Below are 21948 nucleotides of genomic sequence, written 5' to 3' on the forward strand. Positions count from 1 at the left end.
TTTCTGTGCTCTTAAAACTATCTCAAAATTTTATGTAGCATTGCTACATTTTAAATGATAAGTTTCCTAAGCTTGTACAAAATGTACATTGATGCTTCTTTGTATTGATCCTAAAACTACCCCTTTCAAGCTTTAAGGGATGCTTTTCATTTGCACTATTCCATATTCACTGTAAAACCCAGTTACACAGCTGTTCCAATACAGAACTAAAAGGAGGCTCAGACAAAACCTCTATCTTCCTAACAATTTTTAAAAATATTTAACTGTTAGGACACCATTCACGGTATTACTTTTCCAGTTTTATGGTGAATAAGCATACAAAGGAGAAATGGTTCTTCCCTGGAATTCATAAAGTCTTCATCCTACATTTACACACCCCTGTGCTGCTTTGCTGAACAAAGTTGTTTTTGAGAACATTACAGCTGAGGCCAATAGTCATCAGCATTAAGTCTCACAATCAATCATTCCCTGGGAATGGAAGAGAGGTCAGGAAATTGGTTCTAGAGCAGTGTTTGTTATTTAGTCACAGTCTGATTTGAGAATTATAGACTCCCTAGAAAATGCCCATATACAAACATACAAAGTTTTGACTACAGTCTGGGGTCAGGGTATAGTTTTCTGTGTTCCTGAAACTCCTGTATTAATGAAGAAGTTTTGTTTTAGGGGTTAATGAGTGAAAAAAAGTTCCTGATTTGAAAGAATGAGGATATGCTATACCTTTCTATTTGTTTTCTCAAACTCTAGGGTGTAACTTTCTGGATAAGTCACTACTTTGGTCAGCAGGTACCAATGACAAGATATCTTATCAGGCCAGTGGAACTTTCCGAGTGTCATCAGACTTCTTTCTCTTCTTTATATGTCAACTGTGAAATTTATCTTTTATGGGGAAAGTGTTTTATTGAAGGGTTTGTAGACAGCGCAGAGAAATTCTTTTTTCTGACCAAAGCATCTTTCTTTACCTTATTTTTCAGGAATTTAAAATGGTAGGTAATGTCTTTATTTAGATGTATAATTCTTCTACTAAGTACCAACATTAAATTGCTTAGGAAGAGATTAGTTTACCTAAAAGACATAGGAAATAATGCATCCAGAAAATATATACTTATGTGTGTGATTACAAAATATGTAGGCAAAAAGAGAAGAACTTGATTACACAGCTATTATGCCTATGTAACCTGCCACTTCTCTGTGAAACAGAACATGAAATATAGTTCCTACGTTAGTATTCTTTGTATCTCTTGAGCACAATGACAAAGATAAAAGCAGCACTTTTAGGAAGGGCGTCTGTAGATACCACTGTATGTTCCATTATATGTTCTCAAGAGTGTCTTCTTTCAATCCTGTCGGAGTTGTCTGCCCTATTCTAGGAGTCGTTACCTGTTAGGATTGCTAAACTCTGAAAGTGTGGACACTTACTTGGGAACTTGTGCTCTTGGCTAAGAGCAAGTAGACGTTTCACCTCTGTAGAGAGAAGAGAACAATTAAAACTTAAATTACTAAAACAAAAGTCACTTGATCCTAGAGAATCATTGAGAACACTAAGCAGCATTGCACTTGTGAATGAATTAATTTAAACTCACCTTCCTCATCTATAAAGTAGCTTGATGCTATTCCATCAGTGTCTGTTACATCACAGGAGTAAATGCCCACGTCTTCCACCCCAAGGTCTTTGAAGGTTATTTTTGTCCTTAAGAACAGAATATTTTTGTAAGAAAGGAGGCCATGCGGCATCTAGGGACCTGTGCCCTGCATTGTCTCTAGGCATTTGCACATGATTCTCCCTTCATTTGGAGCACTTATTCCTATCCCTTATTGACCTAAAGCCTACTTATTCATTCTTGCTGTTTCTGGGAAGTCTTTCCTGATGTCCTCCTAAGGGGTCATGGTGATGGGAGGGGAGAATTGGTACAAATTCCCCATTCCCAAGCTATGTTACATACCAATACACACTCCAAATAAAGATATTTTTAGCTGATCAGCCCTTGCTAGGGAGCCTGAACATTTTCCCGCCCAGAGGGAAGAACCTGCTGTTGGTAACTCCAGTGCCCCTCTTCTGTCATCCTCTGCACTTCCCTTTTTTGAGGTATCAAACTGCATTAATATTGCCTATTTCATTATCTCTATGCCTCTACTATGTGCCTTTACGGAGGAGATCTGTTCTGTTTACTGTTGTGTCCTCCAGCATCCATCAGTGCCTTCTCTATAACATAATATGTGCTTAATAAATACTTGTGGAATGCACAAATGAATCAGTCAATGGTCTAGTTCACTGTGTTTCCTAACTTTGGTGAGTCATATTGTTAGTCATTGTCTAAGATCAGCGAAGAAACACTTAAATGTTATTCAAGTGCACAAAGTGAAAGAAAAGCTTATACATAGTTTGATTGTCTTTTCTTTGGCCAGTGCATGTTTTACTTCAAGGACTTAACAACATTGCAACAGTAAAATGTCTTTTAATTATATTCAGTATTTCTTTGCCATTTTCTAACAAAATTACTATTTATTTTCTTTATTTTTGATATATATTAAGCTGCTTTGTAATAGAAATAATATTTAGGAATATTTTGCTTTATCAAATACAATCCAATATGATTGGTACTATAAAGACATAAATCTTGATACGAAAAGCAAAGCAAAAAAAACAGAACAAAACAAAACAAAACAGGATCTTGGGGCTAAATGTATTAGATCATAAATTTAACACCCTTCCCTCTCTCCCGTTCTACAGAAAAAGTAATCCAAGTTTCGGGGAAATTAAAAACTGCCCCAGGTCACACAGTGAGTTCCTGGGAGAGCTGGAAGAAGACCTCATCTATCCTGTGCTTCCCATATAGGTTTCTTTTCAGTGCATTCTTGCATCATTCATAAGGGGTGGTGAAAAAAGCAAGGCAGATTATACTCAATCCATTTAATTTACCATAACTTGATTCAGTAAGTGTAAGTTTTTCCTTGTTCCCTCCCTTTAAGCATCCTCACCATTACTTTATGATTTTGAAATTTTATAGAAGAGTAAGAATCATTTAAAAAGTTTACTTTTATGTCAATCAAAGCTCTTTTAACAACATAAATGTGACAGCACTTTAAATGGAAAAATGTGAAAAGTACTTTATAAGGGTTGTTTTTTTTTTAAGGTTCAGACTGGTTATTACTTTTTACATGATCAGATATAACATATTTATGATTCATCCCCTTATTCCAAGTATTTGAAATGGAAAGCACAGAGCTTACTTCATCCTCCTATCATGAAAAGGAAACGCACGATTATGATTGAAACAGTCCGTACTTGTTGCCTTTGCTTTCAACTTCTAAACGTGGGGAGTCCTCAGTGGATACATAATCTTTGGACCAGACGAACTCAGAATTTGGAGTCATCTGATCACATTCAAAGTTCAAGGAAATTACTCCATCATCATCCACACTTACAACAACCTCTTTGGTTCCTAGAAGAAGAAAAAGAAAAAAAGAGGCACTGACATTTTCTGGTAAAAATCAAGCAAGTAAGAATTCCTTGAGATCCTTTAGCATTAAAGCAGGGCTTCAAGCTTGTGCAAGGGAAAAGCCCCAGCTGCTCACTGTGACTGACAATCTGCTTTACAAGTCAACTTTTATACTGTAGCAGGGAAGTAAATAAACATGCCATGTTTCTTAGGCAAAGCCAACATCATGGAAAGTATTGTCTGGCCAGGGCTGAATAAAAACTGGTTGATGTGACTGATGGCTCAATTATGGAACTGGGTTGATCTTATAAATAAGGGAAAAAAGGCAGCATTAAGAAGGAACGTGAAATGGTCCTTACCAGAACCTAATGCATGACTTTGCTTTAAAAGCACCCGTCTCCAAGGCAAGATCCATGAAGGATAGATAAGAGATAAGAAAATCAAAGGCACATTGAAGGGAAGAAAGTGGAGATGCTAAGAATGGCCTATATAACACGTTCAAATTTTGTATATAATTTAAGAATAGATAAATATATGAAAACTTTTTCTGCTGATCAGGCAACCATAAATTAATCTAAAGACGGCCCTCTAGATTAGAATAATGGCAACCTAGAAATTACTGTTTATGAACTGTATGGAAAGTTAAAAATAAATAATTTCAAGAGATCCATATGTTTTAAGAAGATTGACATTTAGATTTTAAAAGAAAACAATTCTGTTAATGTTTTGAGTTCTTTTATTTGTGAGTTATAATAAATTGCACCTGCATGTAATATAGCAATTCAAAGAGAGTTTGTACAGCATATAGAATGTTCATTTACATCAGTAAAATGATCTTCTTAAATTGAAAGGTAAAATGCTCATTATTTTTTAAGTATATTTTATTGATTATGTTGTCACAGTAGTACCAATTTTTTCCCCTTTCCTCCTTTCTGCCCAGTAGCACCCTTCCCCTCCAGCAATCCCACCCCACTTAGTTCATGTCCATGGGTCGTGTATATGTTCTTCATCTTCATCCTTTCCTGTATTATTCTTAACTACCCCCTGTCTATTTGTACCAACTGATTATGCTTCTTAATCCTGGCACCATTTTCTCATTTCTCCCCCTTTCTCCTAACAGCTGATAACCCTCCAAATGATCCCCATACCTATGATTCTGTTCCTGTTCACTTAGTTTATATTGTTTTTATTTTTTTAGATTCAGTTGTTGATAGTTGTGAGTTTGGTGTCATTTTAGTGTTCATAGTTTTTATCTTATTTTTCTTAAATAAGTTCCTTTGACATTTCATATAATAATGGCTTGGTGATGATGAACTCTTTTAGCTTTACCTTGTCTGGGAAGCACTTTATCTGCCCTTTCATTCTAAATGATAGCTTTGCTGGATAGAGTAATCTTCGTTGTAGGTCCTTGCTTTTCATCACATTGAATACTTCTTGCCAGTCCATTCTTGCCTGCAAAGTGTCTTTTGAGAAATCAGCTGATAGTCTTATAGGCACCCCTTTGTAGACAACTCTCTGCTTCTCTCTTGCTGCATTTAAGATTCTCTTTATTTTTCACCTTTGGCATTTTAATCATGATGTGTTTTGGTGTGGTCCCCTCTGGGTCCAGCTTGCCCGGGACTCTCTGTGCTTCCTGGACTTGTATGTCTATTTCCTTCGCAAAATTTGAAAAGTTTCCCTCCATTATTTTTTCACATAAGCTTTCAATTTCTTGCTCTTCCTCTTCTCCTTCTGGCACCCCCATGATTCAGATGTTGGCACGTTTAAAGTTGTGCCAGAGATTCCCAAGCCTCTTCTCATTTTTTTTCAGTTCTTGTTTCCTCATTCTGTACTGGTTGACTGTTTTTTTTCTTCCTTATGTTCCAAATCATTGATTTGAACCCCAGTTTTCTTCCCTTCACCATTGGTTTTCTGTGGCTTTTCCTTCGTTTCACTTAGCATAACCTTCACTTCTTCTCTTATATATTTGCCATACTCAAGCATATCTGTCCAGCCTGTGAGCATCTTTATCCCCAGTGTTTGGAATTCTGCATCTGTTAGATTGGCTACCTCCTCGTCTGTTAGGTTGGCTATCTCCTTGTCACTTAGTTCTCCCACTGGAACCTTGATCTGTTCCCTCTTTTGGGCCATACTTCTCTCTCTCCTCATCTTGACTGGCTCCTGTGTTTGTTTGCCTCTGTGTCTTACGTAAGTTGTCGCTCCTGTTATGTTGTAAGGGGCGACCCTTAGAGATTCATCAGTACAGGGCGGCCTGTTTCACCACATTGTGGCGCTATATGTCGGGGAGGGGTCTGAGAGGGAACAATGCCGCTTGCCCAGCACTCACCCCTTTTCCAGGCACTTCTTCCACTTCCGTATGAGACTGGTGCCTCACCAGCTGTTGCCCTGGCTGTCATTTCCAGAGTGGATGGGTCTGCGGATGTTCTAGGACCATGGGGGTCCTTTAAATAAGCAGCCTCTGCTGAGAGACCGGCAGTTTCTGCCTCTACCCCAGTGCTTACTGGTTTGCACAGTCAGAAGCAATGAAGCTTCAGTTTCCCTGGTGCTGGGATCGTGAGCTGTGTGGTCTGGTGAGGAGCTAGGAACCCTCCCCAGCTGTCCCTCCTGACTTTTTTAAATGTGTAACTGTGCTTTCTGCCAGCCTGCCCCTGCTGCCACTGCTCCCAGCACCACACTGCGTCCTCTCTGCCCCGGCTCCACCCCTCCTGCCGGTCTGGATGAGTATTTCTTCTTTATATCTTTGTTTGTTGGACATCCATGCAGTTTGATTTTCTGGAATTTCTGGTTGTTTCTAGTTTTGAGGTAGTTGTACTATATTCCTTCTTAGTAGTGGAGGGAGACGCAGTGTGTCTGTCTATGCCTCCATTTCGGCCGGAAGTCCTAAAATTCTCTTCTTAAATTGACATGCATTCAATTACCAGTCTAAACGTGGTTTGTTTCCATGTATTAGGAAACAAAAAAGGGATGACTTTATTTTTTAAAAAGCATAATTTTCTCCCCAAAAGATACAATACTACCCAAGGGATTGACGGTTTTCTCTTTAGATTGCATCAAAAGAAGCCATAGATAAATAAATAAATAATAAATAATAAATCAGAAGTCAGCGTTCTAGTCTACTGCCCAATAAAACCTGTCAGGGGAAAGACTGCAAAGTTTCACTCAGGGGAAGCCCGAAAGAACATGAGTGCCCAAACAGTGAGCAGTGACACAGGGCCTTGGTTCCTAAGCCGGGCAGTTGATCTAATTGGTGTCCTTATTGATAGCAGTGAGTGTTTCAATTACAGTGTAAATTGATTTTTAACACATGGAAAGCATAGAGAAGAATCATTTTAGGAGATTTTTAAAATTACTTTAAAAACAGACAAACAGGGTTATTTTCCTATCTGGCTATTGGCTGATTTATTTAAATAAAGTGAAAAACTAAAAAATATAAGTAAAACTACATTTGACACTTCTGTTTTAAAATCAAATACTGAAGATCAGTTTTTGATTAGATTTTCATTTTTCAAAAAGTTGTACTGGTTGTTTATTTTGAGACTAGGGTTAAATTCCACAAGGGCAGAAATTTTTTTCTTCCATGTTTACCGTACATATTTATATGTGCCAATGACTGGATTGAAAAACAAATTTAAAAGAAAAATGTCAGTTGAGATTTGCAATGTTTATTTTATTGGAACTTGTATTAAACCTTAAGTGTAACACCAATATTTTGATAAACAGATAAAATGAAGTAAAAGTAGCCATAAAGAAACTATTCTAGGCAGAGTGGGTTTCCTACTTAATTTTATATTCAGAAGACAAAGTTTGACCTCCTCTCTGACAAATCAGTGATGCTATCAACTGGCTGAAAGCATCATTCAAAATCTCAAGATTTTGAAAAATCAAATTTACTGAAAATAATTTAAATATTTAAGCATATTTCTTGAACTCTGTAACAATTCTTGTAACAGAGTGTGCCATCCCTAAATTCCCCACAGCCCATAGTTTTGGGGATGGTGAAAGGAAATAATACAGCTTTTAAGGCACTTTGCATATCTATGGCAGGCTGGTAGCTAAAAGGGCAGATGATACTGTTTAAAATACTTTGCATATCAATGACAAGGAGATAGTGGAGCCTTTCCCGAAGGAGAGAGCCAAAAGGAAAGGAAAGGTACAGAAGGAAAGGAGAGAGCCAGAAGGAAAGGAGCCAGCCATAGGAAGGGGGCCATGATGTTTGAAAGGATGAAGAAGGACCCTGCTGTCTGCCATGAAGTCTAATGTGAAAGAAGGACCACATGGTTTGAGAGAAGGAAGAAGTACCCTGTGGTCTGCCATGAAGTCTGGTGTGAAAGAAGCCACATGGTCAGAAAGGGTGTAAATGGAAGTCAACTATGAGGTCTGGTGTGGAAAAGAGAGAGACATGTTGTAGCAGCCATGTGAGAAGGAGCAGCCATGCAGTTCATAGGGATGATTCAGCCACACAGCCTAGGCTGGTAAGAAAGCAGGCAAGCTGCTGCTTTGATTGTGCCTGCTCCAGCTGACTCCAAAGCCACCAAGGAGTCTGCCTTGCAGACCCAGACTCTATCTGGACTCCCAGAACTAGGGACATGTGGAGAGGACACTATCAGGACTTGTGCCTTTTCTCAACTTCACCGTGATCCAGTAGAACATGGCACATGCTTTTCTGGACATTATATGGATGCTGAAGACAATGTCCCCCAGATCCGGAAGGAAAGAGCTGACAGATAAGGAATGCGGAACTACTGGGCTTGGTTTTGGCTTCTAGCCTTTTGGGGAGCAAGGGAAGTGCTGGGTCCTGTGGAAGAACAGGGCTCTGAGCTGAGGTGCTCCCAGCACCCCCAAGGTTGGAATATTGTAAATAAAGACTTGTTTTTCTGAACACTAATTATTGCGTCTTACACTAAGTCACCACGTGAATAAGCCCTGCTTTGCTCAGTAACATTCTCACTAGAAAATAATGTTTAGTCAAAATAACTTAACGCTGCATTGTTAAGAAAGAATGAAGTTTAAACAATATCACTGTTCAAATATAAGACAAGGTTATTGTCTTAAATTGATCAATGCAGTAAGCTTATTGCCTATTTGTTACATGAATTATAATGCCGATACTCTGAGACACTTTTTTTTAAAGGTTTTATTTATTTATTTTCAGAGAGAAGGGGAGGGAGGGAGAAAGAGGGGGAGAGAACCATTGGTCGGTTGCCTCTTGCACAAACCCACCTGGGGACCTGGCCTGCAACCCAGGCAGGTACCCTGACCGGGAATCAAACCTGTTGCGTTTTGGTTAGCAGGCTGGCACTCATTTCACTGGGCCATACCAGCCAGGGCAGACTCTTTCAATAGGCTTTTTAAATTCAAAGAGTTCTGTTGTCAAGTTTTAATTAATTTGTTAACACAGTTCTTTGAATGAATGTGTTTTTAAAGAGTGACTTAGTAGACTAAGTATTTTACAATAATACTTAGAATGAGAAATTCAAGTTGCATTTGGAAAAAAAGGTAGACCCTTCCTGCATTCTGGGTTTACAAATAGAGAAAAATGGTGTTTTAAGAAAAACTTTAAAATTACTTGGGACAACAAAGAATAAATGAGAGAAGTTCAAAACAGAAAAAAACTCTTGGAAAATTTAAAAGTATACAAAACAATTTAAAAATGAGCTCAGAGATTTTTGAATCTGAGAAGGAAGAACATGTTGGATTGTAGATTTCTCTTTTTATAAAAAAAGGCAATATACATGTTAATCTGGGAGGGCCAATTTTTCCACATATTAAAATCTCAGAAAAATTAGTAGTGGAATTCCTTAAATAAAGTGTTCTGGGTACATAGTGGGCAAAAAATTCTATTGCAATTTTACAAAAGATATGATATTCAAATGAATGGTTCTTTTTATAAATGCTCTGGAAAAAACAAGAGCAACATAATGACAGCATTTCTAGTAGGCCTCAGGCTAGCCTGTATGACAACTCCTGTGGAGATGAACCTGCTGCAGGTTCAGAGTGAGAAAGGTGTAGCTACAGCATCCTCAAATTTTCTTTTTAGAATGTCCCATGGTCTGAGTTTTTGCCAAGAATTGAGCAGCTGTCAATTCATGGCTGAACTCATAAACGTCTAGAGTCATATTCTCTAAAACTGGTTAATGTACAATTAAAATGGTTCACATACTTAACAGGTAAGCAGTGGCTATTAATGGTCTCCTGTCAAAGTGTAAAAAAAAAAAAATCCCTATGGAACGTCTCATATAGATGAAAGGCCATCCCACTTTTCCACAGAGTTGAACTGTAAAAGTGAACTAAAATTTGTGAAGGCTTAGTATTTTCTCAAAAAACAACTTTCAAATCTACTCAAGATCATGAAGAATTCAGTTAAGAGCATGGGAGATTTGACTATAGAAGATGAAACAGAATATTTTGGTTTCAAAAGGATTTAAGAAGAGTTGTCTCTAGTCAGCTGCCCAATCCTAAATAAATCCTTAATACGGTTACAGAGGGATATTGTGTGGAATGGCATTTTAATCATCCCTCTAGGCTTGCCACCACCCCCTGAACATGAATGGGTAAGGCATGATCCTGGGCTAAAATAAACTATTTGGAAACTAATTCCACCTCATTTTTCTCTCCCCCTCAAAAAAATGATTTTTAAAAAAGATAAAATGAAAAAGTTGAAATAAAATCACAGAAAACTGTTCATCTTCCCATACTTTTCATAATTGGATATGAGAATTCTTTCTCATTATAATTTAGTCTTTTACATCAGCATTAATAGATCAGTTTTATGAGCTTTTAAAAATTTTTTCAATTACAGTTGACATTCAATATTATATTAGTTTCAGGTGTACACCTCAGTGATTAGACATTATATAACTTACTAAGTGATCACTCTGATGTCTAGTACCCATCTGACACCATATATGGTTATTACAATATTACTGACTCTATTCTCTCTGCTGTACTTTACATCCCCTTGACTATACTGTAATTGCTAATTTATACTTCTTAATTTCTTCACCTTTTTCATTCAGCACCGGAATCCCCTTCCCATCTGGTAACCATTGATTTTTTCTCTGTATCTGAGTTTGTTTCTGTTTTGGTTGTTTATTTTATTTTATATAAGCTTTAATTATTTGTCCTTCTCCATGGTGGAGGCATGTTTGTGAGCATGTGTGATGTTTAAAATACTGGAGAGTGAGACAGAATAGAAGCAGATAGAAGTGAATTAATGCAATCAGTCACAGATAATACTGAGCTCCCTGTATTTAAGGTGAAAGCTGCTGGCTGACCCACCACTTAGGTTCCTCATTGTAGCCTGCATTGACACTTGTCTTCCAGCTCATAACTAGGGGGCTTATCATGAGGTATCTAGGGTTAAGTGTTCATGCTGTGGCTTTAAAACAGTCACATTCACAGGCCAAAACATGGTAGTCATTATTTTTTTCATTTAATAAGTGACTACTATACACCAGGTACCAGGCTCTTGGCATATGGAGAGAAAAGACAGTTCCTATTTTGAAGGAGCTCACAGTCTAAAGCACAGTTTACAAACCGGTTTCACATTATAATTACCCAAGGAGCTAAACAAACGAACAAAAATGAATCAACGCCCAGGCTCAGTCCTAGAGATTCTGATATAATTGGCCTGGAACGGAGTCTGGAATGCAGGCAGTCAGTATTTTCAGAAAGTTCTTGGCATGACTCCAAAGCACAGCCAAGGTTGAGAACTACTGTTTTATTTTATTTTTAAAGATTTTATGTATTTATTATTTTTAGAAAGAGTGGAAGGGACAGAGGACGAGAGGAAGAAAAACATCAATGTTTGGTTGCCTCTTGCACGCCCCCAACTGGGGAGGGACCTGGACTGCAAACCAGACATGTGCCCTGACTGGGAATTGAACTGGCGGCCCTTTGGTTCACAGGCCAGCACTCAATCCATTGAGCCACACCAGCCAGGGTAAGAGCTACTGTTTTAATGGGTGAAAGAGATCAGTTATTAAGCAAATACATGGGCAGTTTTCTAAATCAGTTGACCTAATCTTAACAGTCAGCCTGGCTTCTTCCTTCAGAATCCTTCAAGGCTCTACCACTAGGCCACTGAGCATACATTAGCATTCTCAGCCCTACCAGGTTCTATGAGTAACCAGTTTTTAGAAACTGGGATTGGTTAGTAGGTTGTCAATCCAATCCCAGATCATCATTTCATCTGGTGCTGTGTTCTAATCTGCCTTGTTCCAGGTGACCAAGTTCTAACTTCCAGTAACCTAGTTCCTGCTTGGGACTCTACCTTGTGTCTGGGTTCTTTTGCCCATCACCTGAGGTCTCTGGTCCACTGACATTTCTCTGGTAAGAATACCTGCAACTTGTACTGCCAGTTACTTGGTGTCTTCTAGATCACCTGCCAAACCTTAGCAGTTCTCTTTCTGGGTCTCCTGTCTGATCTGGCTCAGCTAGCCTCTAACTGCATCCCTGGCCCGATTCAATCAACACAGATACCATTTGATAAATATCAAATATCAAGAATAGCAGTGTCTTTTATGTACCAACAAATATACACTAAATATTTTTCAGCTTATTCTTCTTACAGGCATTTTTAGCTAATAGATTTCTTGGTAGAGCATGGCACACTTAGTCCATTTGCCAGATCCTCATTACCAGCAATATCAGACTTTGTGGCAGTGGCTGAGCTATTTCTGCTGGCATATTTGTTGACATCAAAGGAAGACCAGTGATCCTACCAACCTCAGTGGGTTACATTAACTTTTAACTGGAATTCAAATTATACTTGAGGTGTCCTGTTACATGTATTTGAGGTTTGCTATTACATGATAAGCTTAATATTCAATCATAAATTTTAATAATGCATCCCAAAAGAAGTTGTCCTTCTGAAATAGCAATTTGAGTTTCACATCCCAAATCTTGAAATTGATAACATGTCTTCCATCCCTTCCCATTCATTCTAACATAAAATAAATATCTGTAAAAGTAATATATTAGTATTTAACAAAATTAATAAATACAGACAATCTTAGGCTTCATATAGGTTTTTACAAAGAGTTATAAAAGCTTAATACCTAGATTTCTAGCCTGTTCGGCTATGGGAAATATTTTATAAACATCTATCTACCTAGCTCTCATTGCACCATGTGGTAAACTCTGGCTTTTCCACTAGATTATAAGCCCAGTATTCATGACAAAGGTCACATTACTCCCAGTGCCCACACAGCATCTGAAAAAATACATGTTGCAAGAATAAGTGTGCCTGCTGCATAGGGAACAAATCCAAGTGTCTCCTGGGCCTTGGTGCTCCTTCATGGCAAAACATTTCAACTCTGTGCATCCCAGGATTCTTTCCTGGGCTGTGACCCAGTGCTTCCCAAGTGGGTTAGTCTGGTGCTGTTTAGTGTATTAATGTCTGTAGCTGTTTTTGTAGTTATGTTTTGGGACTGTAATGGTAAAAAAAAATGACTTTTGGTGCCTTATTCCAGATCAGTGAAACAAAACTCTCACCCAGAGCTCAACACACTTTTTGAATGGTAATTTTCATAGTGAAGGCTCTGTTATGTCATGCATGGTCACCTGCCATTCTGAAGCTATTGATGAGAAAATAATAAATCAATTTACACTTTCTTCAGTCAATCAGGTTTGGATTCTACTGCTTAAAGTGTGCTTTCAACTTACCCATGACTAGATTAAGAGTTTACTTTTATAGTAATTTAAATGTTCTTCTTGCAATGGTAGACTCTGCAGAGGGGTCCTTTTACATGTTCATTTGCGACCTTATATTTCCTCACAGTTGGCACATGAAGGGTCTGATCTCTACAGGAATCTGTGTGCTGATGTCTTCATGTGTTACCTTTTACCTGGCATTTTTATGTTTTCTCATGAAATTTTGCAAAGAGGACTTACATGAGATGTAGCACTCTTCCCAGACATATCTACCACACTTAGTATAAGAAGGTCACCTCTGTCCCACATAGCTCTAGAGGGTAGTTATAAGAATACTTGAAAGCAAGCTATGAAGCAATAACATGAAAGGGACAAATATTTTCTCAAAGGGTACATTTGATGTACTTTCCATATAACATAAAGCAAGAGCGGAGTTTTCTGTGTTTACTTTCTTTTCTCATCATAGAAATAAATACTACATTATTTGTCTGCTATTTATTTTAGCTTGAAAATAGGGATAAATTGAAGTAGAAGTGCTTGGACTAGAATAACTCTAAACTTAAAATAACTGGTTAATATTTTTTAATCCTCTCTCATTTCCAGTACTTCCTTTTATGCAACTTTAATGAAGTGAAACAGATAGCTTTGAAAAGTGATAGACGTTAAATGACAAAACAAATTATTATATAATGATTTGAAACTATTTGCACAGTGAACACTATAAACTTTGTTTCCATAACAAAGGAGAAGACTGTCTTCCCTAGCCCAATCATGGCATCTCTTAAAACTGGGAAGTGAAGGCTGCCTCAACTTTGTAGATCATTCAGTTAGGACTGCTGGTAGTTTAATCCAGGGGTCGGTGAACTATGGCTTTTGTGCCAAATCTGGCCCATTGTCTCTTTTTATGGCCTACAAGCTAAGAGTGGCTTTTACATTTTTAAACAGTTGTAAAAAATTAAAAGAAGATTAATTTTCAGGATGTGAAATTATTTAAAATTCAAATTTTGTAAGCCATATGATAGATCATATTATATCATGTATGTAATGTGCACAAGAAAGTTTTATTGGAACATAACCATGCTCACTAGTTTATGTATTGTCTATGGATGATTTTGAGCCATGGCAGAGTGGAATATTGCAACAGGAACAGATGGCCATAGACTCAGAAATATTTACCATCTGGCACTTCACAGAAAAAGTTTGCTGACCCCTGTTTTAAATTAATTTTTAAAATTTTGCTAACTGCTGTTCCAGCTTTCCCTATGATTGGAAGAATACTCCTGTGGGACTTTATGGCCATGGTAAAACAGGAATAACTTCCCAGGAATATAGGCTTGAAACAGTCAGTCCAGGACCCATAATTTGATCAAGAACATCCCTGTTTTTAGGTAAAAACAAGAATAGCCCTGGTCCACTTCAAACCTGGCTCAGCCCTGTACTGACGCTGCTATGATGTGGGAAATTGATTGTCATGTCCTAAGGTCATACTTATCAATTATTCAAATAGTCATATATTGATGATTTTGAAAGCGAGTAAAAGCACAGAAAGCTAGGTTGAATGTTACTTTGGTATCTTACACAGATGAGATTAATTTTAATGAAAGAGCAAAAGCCCACCTGGATGTGTTTCTGCTACAATAGGCCCAGCAAGGTCAGATGGCTTGCCAACACCTGCCTGGTTTATGGCTCGGACACGGAAGACATAGCTGACACCCTCCTGGAGGCCTTGCACCTGGAAGAAACAGGTATAAACACAATGGGTGTTTAGTAGCCTTTAAACAAAACTGCTCTTACTCTGTAATAATGATTTACAGTTGAACCTTGAACAACACAGGTTTGAACTGCATGGGTCAATTTATATGCAATTATTTTTCTTTTTAAAAATTTTAATTGAATTTATTGAGGTGACATTGGTTAATAAAATTATATAAGTTTCAAGTGTACAATTCTATAATACATCATCTGTATATTGTATTATGTGTTCACCATCCAAAGGCAAGTCTCTTTCTGTTACTATTTATCCCCTTTACCTTCTATGTTCCCTGACCCTCCTTCTCCTCTGGTAATCACCACACTGCTGTCTGTGTCTATGAGAGTTTGTTTGTCTGTTTTGCTTAATCCCTTCACCTTTTTCACCCAGGCCCCTACCCCTCACCCCTCTGACAGATGACAGTCTATTTTCTGTATCTGTGAGTCTGTTTCTATTTTGTTTGTTTATTTTGCTCATCAGATTCCATATACAAGTGAAATCAGTTGGTATTTGTTTTTCTCTGACTTATTTCACTTAGCATAACACTCTCCAGGTCCATCCATGCTGTCACAAAAGATAAGATTTCCTTCTTTTTTTTACAGCCGAGTAGGATTCCATTGTGTAAATGCACCACTACTTTTTATCCACTCATCTACTGATAGACACTTGAGCTGCTTCAAATCTTGGGTATTGTAAACAGCACTGCAATGAATATAGGGCTGTATATATACTTTAGAATTAGTTTTTCAGGTTTCTTTGGATATAGTTCTAGAAGTGGAATCACTGTGTCATCAGGCAGTTCTATTTTTAATTTTTTGAGGAGACTCCATACTGTTTTCCACAGTGGCTGCACCAATCTGCATTCCTACCAACAGTGCATGAGGGTTCTTTTTCCTCCACATCCTTTCTAACACTTGTTGGTTGATTTATTGATGATAGTCATCTGACAGGTGTGAGGTGATATCTCTTTGTGGTTTTAATTTGCATTTCTCTGATGATTAGTGACATTGAGCATCTTTTCATATGCCTATAGGCCATCTGTATGTCCTCTTTGGAGAAATGTCTATTCAGATCCTTTGCCTATTTTTTAATTGGATAGTTTGTTTTTCTGGTGTTGAGTTTTATGAGTTCTTTATAAATTTTGGATATTAACCCCTTATCAGATGCATCATTGGGTGAATATGTTCTCCTGTTCAGAGGGTTCTTTTTTTATCTTGTTGATGGTTTCCTTTGCTGTGTAAAAATGTTTTTGTTTGATGTAGTGCCATTTGTTTACTTTTTCCTTGTTTCCCTTGCCCAAGGAAATACCAGAAAAAAATATTACTAAGAGTGATGTCAACTAGTTTACTGCCTGTGTTTTTTTTTTTTTAGGATTTTTATGGTTTTGAGTCTTATATTTAAGTCTTTAATCAATTTGAGTTTATTCTTGAGCATGGTGTAAGAAGGTAGTCCAGTTTCATTTTTTTGCACTTATCTGTCCAATTTTCTCAACACCATCTATTGAATAGGCTGTCTTTACCCCCATGTATGTTCTTGCCTCGTTTCTCAAATATTAATTGACCACAAAGGTGTGGGTTTATTTCTGGGCTCTTTATTCTGTTTCATTGATCTATATGCCTCCTCCTGTGTGAGTACCATGCTGTTTGATTATGATGGCCTTATAGTATAGTTTAATATAAATTTTGTTCTTCTTTCTCAAGATTGTTGAGGCTATTTGGGGTCTTTTGTTATTACACACAGAGGGGGCTATATGTTAAATTGTTAGGTTTTTAATCTAATTATTTAATTGTATCCTGTTTATGATAGTGGAATGTCACTATGTGGTGATAGCTTTCACTAAAGAGTTTTGAAGCAAATTTTGATCTGTAAATGAACTTGATTTTAGGTACTGGCTAAATACACAGAGTTCGATGTATTTAAATTTTTTGTTTAGAAATAATGCCAGGCAAGTTTGGATTTACAGAAAGGAACAGAAACATTTCCTTGTTGTGATAAAAATAGACCAGCTGCCAGGTGCCTGCCACCTTTGCACCTGTCACTTAGGTAATATGTAGCTGTGAGTCAGATTTTTGCATCATGACACAAGAGGTGAATCCACATCTTAGTGTCCAGTCACTGGGGTGACAATAATACACTTCCATTCTTTCATTGCCACAGCAACAATGACAGCTGGCTTTAAAGCAGTAGAAAAGCATAATCTATGCACATCAATGTTTCTTAGATTTTTTTTCCCTTGTAATTTCCAAAAGAATTGCATTCCCTTGCCTTCTCCATCCATGTCATCCACCCTTCTGATACTCACTCCCTTCTCATTATAGTCTCACCAGGCTGTAATTAATGATATAAAAGGAAAACCATGAGTTTTGTTTAGTTCAATTCTTGTGGTTGAAAGTAACGCATCTTTAAGTCTCTCTGGGAGCCCCTAGACACTTGGTGCTGAAGTGAATATGGGTGCTTCCAGGAGAAACTACAGGCTCCAGCTGCAACTGTGCTGACGTTCTCCCATTTGTGGAGCTATGACTACCATCCTCACTTATGTTTACCAGACTAAACTTTTAAACACGTACATTTGTTTATCCATTTCAGACTTGAAATTTTTCTGAATATAAAACATCTGGAAGAGTGAATACATCAAAATGTGTATAGGGATTATAGGATATCTTTATTTTTCTTCTTTATGCCTTTATTGTTTGAATTTTTCATCATGAGCATGTGCCTGTTTTATAATCAGAAAAATGAATAATTGTATTTTCACTATGAAAACTGACCAAATTCTAAGATCATTTATTTCCCTACAGAAAGTTCATCTTTGGGCACACTTAACCTTTTTCCTCTCTCTCCCCCAAATTTGCCTTTCCTTTTTTTTTTCTCTTTAAATTAGTGACATTAACTATTCTTCGATGTGTTTTAACTCTTTTTTTCCCTTTTCATTTTTTGAGGGGCTCCTGGTCCTTTTTGTTTGGCTTCTCACTCTTACTTTGCTTTACCCCAGTCAGGTCCACCCTCAGGCTCTTCAGAGCCTGTGCAGTGGCAGACTGATTTAGAATCATCTGGCCATAAACATTTACCACCACCATCAAGGATGTGTCTCCCTCCTTTATTTTACACTAGCCTTTGGAGGTTTGCATCTAGAGGCCTCCTGAGACTCATCTGAACAATTAAACAGCACCCTAGGCTCAAGACCTTCCTTGATCTTTTCTTGTACCCTTCCTTATCTCCTCAAGGTTTTGTAAGGGGTAGAGAGCTTATTGACATATGCTAAATTGAGTTAATGGCATATTGGGTGTAATAATTTAAGGGTCATTTCTCCTGGAGAATATATTTGCATTTTTTTATGGGGACTATAAATACTCTAACTTCACAGAGTAGCTGACAGATGGTGTAAGCCTTAGTCCATAGTGGCAGCTCTATGGGAGAGATCTTTTACACCCAGTATACTTTAAATATCTTCCAAGGCTCACCCTCTAGGTAGTGGCCTATTGTGCCAACAGATGGGCTGCACACTGTATGTCTGTGATCAAGCCACAGTTCATTCTAGGTAACAAGAACTAGAATCATACTGCCACAGAATCTGAGGCCCTACTGTGGATTCAAGTCTCTTGTGCTGCTGACAGTAAAAGAAAACTTTTTGTTTTAGATTTCCATTTGGTACAAGTGCGAGATTCAGTGGCTTTAGCAGAGCAGTCTTTGGTAGATAAAGTTAGAAACTGGTTCAATTTGAACACTCCATAGGAATCTGGAAGGCAGTGACATGGATAAGGGTGAGGATAAGGTCAAGAGCTGAGTAAACCCATCCCACTAACCTCTGAGAGCTCACCTGAGCACAAGCATGAGGAAGCACGTTAGGTGAGACAGGGCAAGACTCAAAAGAATCAGCAAAGGCTTGTTGGCATGAATAAAAAGCTACCTTCAAAAAAGTTAGTGGTAGGAACAAGAAGGTCACCTTTGAGGAATGGTAAGTAAAAATGTCTTAAGACTGTAGTAACAAAAAATGTAAAGTGGGTAAGTGGAGGCAAGAAGGGAAAGACAAAAGATAAGGGACTTGTGGATATTTTCCAAAACTAGACTAAGGAATTCAGGTTAAATATAACCAAATTGTTTTAACCATCAGAAATGCTCCCAAACCCCAACCATTGCCAAATGAAATCTCACCAGGAGCCCAATGTTTGACCCAGACAAAAGCAGAGATGGTGTTTTACCTCGCTAACTTAAAGTTAGTATCATTAGAAGAGCTTTTATTCTTTATAAACAGGTTTCTCAAACTATGAGCATCCTCTTACCTTTAGGTATTTGTCTTTAAGAGCTGCTTCATTGAGTCCTCGCCATTGGTCATCTTTGGCCTTGGCCTCCTTCATGTCCACAAAGTAACCAGTGACTGGAGTCCGTCCAGAGTGGATTGGAGGCTTCCACTGCAGAACCAGGGATGTTTTCCTGACTTCACTATATTTGAGACTCTGTGGTGGTCCTGAAAAAGACAGAGATACCAGTGTATAAAAATCATAATGTAAATTTTTTAAAAACCTCAAATGTGTTTAAATCTAGAATTACATTTAAGGTCTGACAGATGAATCTGATGCTCTTCTTTTTTCTTTTTCTTTTTAAATGTACCATTTCCATGGAAATATGTATTTTGTAGTCATTTCATATCATCAAGTTTTCTCAGCAGCTCTACACCAACCTATTAAGACCCTTTATGGGCAGCAGGTAGTTAGGGTCAGTTCATGATGCTCCTCAGAGGCTGGATGAAACTTCCCTTCAGGATGTCCTCAGGCCTATGTGCCTCACCTTTTATCAGAATGGTTTAATTTGGTCGAAGATTTAGTTTAGGTTACTTTTGGATAATAATCTGAAAATTCTTCCAAATTTCAAATTAGCATGAAGAAAGCAACTCTATTGAATAGCATATGAATATAAATAGTAGTATTTCTTACAAAAAGAAAAAGAAATAATTCCCCACTGAAGGGAAATTTTTCCTGTAAAGCATATAATCCAGCATAGTAGTAAAAAGAAACTATAGTTATGGTTTGTGGTTTATGATTTACAAAGAACTTTTAATCCTGTGGGCCCTGGATCTGTGCCAAACACTGCCCAGCAGTTCACACTCATTTGTCTCATTTATTCTTAAGACAAGTAATAGAAAGCTCAGAGAAGCAAAGTAACTAGGTCAGCCTGTTTGGAAAGAAAGCCAGAATGTTCTCTCTGCATGTATGTTCTTTGCACTTTAGGGAGAGTCCAAACTACTATGTGATTTATCTTTGTATGACCACCAGCTGCTATGCAGGTGATACATTTTATTTTCCTTAAAAAAAAAAAAAGAACAACTGATTTCTAACCAGCCAATCAAAACTACCTGAACTGACTCACAGTGGCCTGAAAGCCAACTGTAAGCACAGACTATATATCATGCTATGCTTTGGCATTTTGCAATTGATAGTTCAATATTTGTTGAGCCTTATACCTTGGCTTAAAAGTCACAAATATGCATCATCCTTGTCTTCCAATGACATTTTGTGTGGAAATAGGTTTAAATAATAACACCAACACTTTACACCGGATGTGACACATTCTGTTATGCAACGGGCTTTTATGACCATTTTCTTGTGTCATCCTCAGAGCCCAGCGAGGCAGCCAGACAGGTAACACCACCCCTGTTTAATGAGAAGGAACTTGGTCCTGCTGCTTCCTAGCCCCTCGTGTCTAGGAATAAGAAGACATAGTTTCCAATCTTAACTGCCACTTTCTATCAGTGTGACCTTCTGGATATCATTTAACCCAAGTCTTAGTTTCTTAATCTGTAAAACAAAGGGATGACAAAACATTCTTAATGCTGTCTTCTATAAGAGCTTTCTTGAGTTATGGCTTGCCCAAAACTACTCAGTAAGTCAAGGGTCGATCTGAGAAAAGAGATGTGATGGGGTAGAGGACTATCCCATTCATTTCTCTGAATTAAGAGCACTCATCCTGTAACCTCTTTTGAAAATTGTATTTTTCCATCAAAACATTTTCCACAGGTCTGCTCAGAATTTCTTAGTCTCTAGTCACTCGCATTTAAACTTTATTCAGGAATTGCAAAAATTTAAAAACAAACCCACTTTTGTGTAGGTGACAGAGAACTTAAGAATATCAACTGGATTCAAGGAGGTGCAAAAAAAGGCATGTATTTGCCTCTTATATTTACTGAAGTTGGATAAACACGTCAACTTCTTTTTTAAATTTATCTTGTAATCATTTTATTCACATTTGATAGAATAGTGATGCAGATGGACATTCACTAATTAAAGGCAAAATGATGGTTCTCCAAGGGTACTAGGTTTCAAATACAGGAAGTGGGTGGCACTGGGGGCAGGGCTGGTTCCAACCAGTATGCTCAGTGTGGCCTGGTGTTCTAATGTGGTTGATGCTGGTGCCAAAACAGTTGCTATCCACGTTGAGTATTAAACCCAGGTGGAAGAATTTAGTTGTCCTGTGACACTAAAGTATTTGGGTTCCTGAAGTTAGTGCTATTTAAAGCAAAAGAAAACCATCCACCAAATACATTACTGTTGCAACTCTGAATCTTAAAAGTTTGGTAAATTTGTTTGTATTCAGTTTTTAAATTTGTTCAGTGTTGTAGCTGTATGAGAGTTAAAAGCACAGGTGATTGTTTTTGCCTTCTCCCCATTTTCTTCCCAGCCTGCCCAACTACCCACTGTGACAACCTCCAAAGGATGGTATTCCGGTTTGGTTCCAGGATCTTTATGTTGATGTAGAGTTGGGGGAAAGTGTAAAGAGAGAGAGAGAGAAAGGTCTGGAGAAGTAAGTGGAGAGAGGTAAGTGGAGATTTAAGTCCTAGACAGGCATGTTAAGTTCACAATGCCTGATTCTGGAAAGATAGATTTGGTTGATAAATGAGAGGCTCCTAACCAGTGGGAGAATGCATGAGAACTAAGTGTATAGGAAGAAGTTTTTGAGGAATTTTGCTGTTTCATATTAATAGGATTCCCTTTAACAGCCTTTAAGAAGCACAAGCAAAAACTGGAATTCCTTTTAAATGACCATTGGCATTCAGTTTCTGTGCTTCTGTCAATCCTCCTCTGTGCAGAGACTGAGCTAGAGGGGCTCTTGGAT

The 21948-nt window shown here is 37.8% G+C and overlaps 1 protein-coding gene across 1 annotated transcript in view; it reads right to left on the reverse strand.

Moving 5' to 3' along the window:
* MYOM1 (myomesin 1) overlaps positions 1-21948 on the reverse strand; it is a 153333-nt gene that overhangs the window by 24381 nt on the left and 107004 nt on the right. Inside the window, exons 20-24 of the mRNA XM_090285768.1 lie at positions 19122-19306; positions 14709-14823; positions 3284-3440; positions 1581-1687; positions 1417-1461 (exon numbers count right to left, since the gene is read on the reverse strand). Coding sequence (XP_090141894.1) covers positions 1417-1461; positions 1581-1687; positions 3284-3440; positions 14709-14823; positions 19122-19306 — 609 coding nt within the window. The remainder of the gene's footprint in view (positions 1-1416; positions 1462-1580; positions 1688-3283; positions 3441-14708; positions 14824-19121; positions 19307-21948) is intronic.

This window comes from Furipterus horrens, unplaced genomic scaffold (genome assembly GCF_987537825.1).
Source record: "Furipterus horrens unplaced genomic scaffold, mFurHor1.1.pri manual_scaffold_8, whole genome shotgun sequence".
Lineage (NCBI taxonomy): Eukaryota > Metazoa > Chordata > Mammalia > Chiroptera > Furipteridae > Furipterus > Furipterus horrens.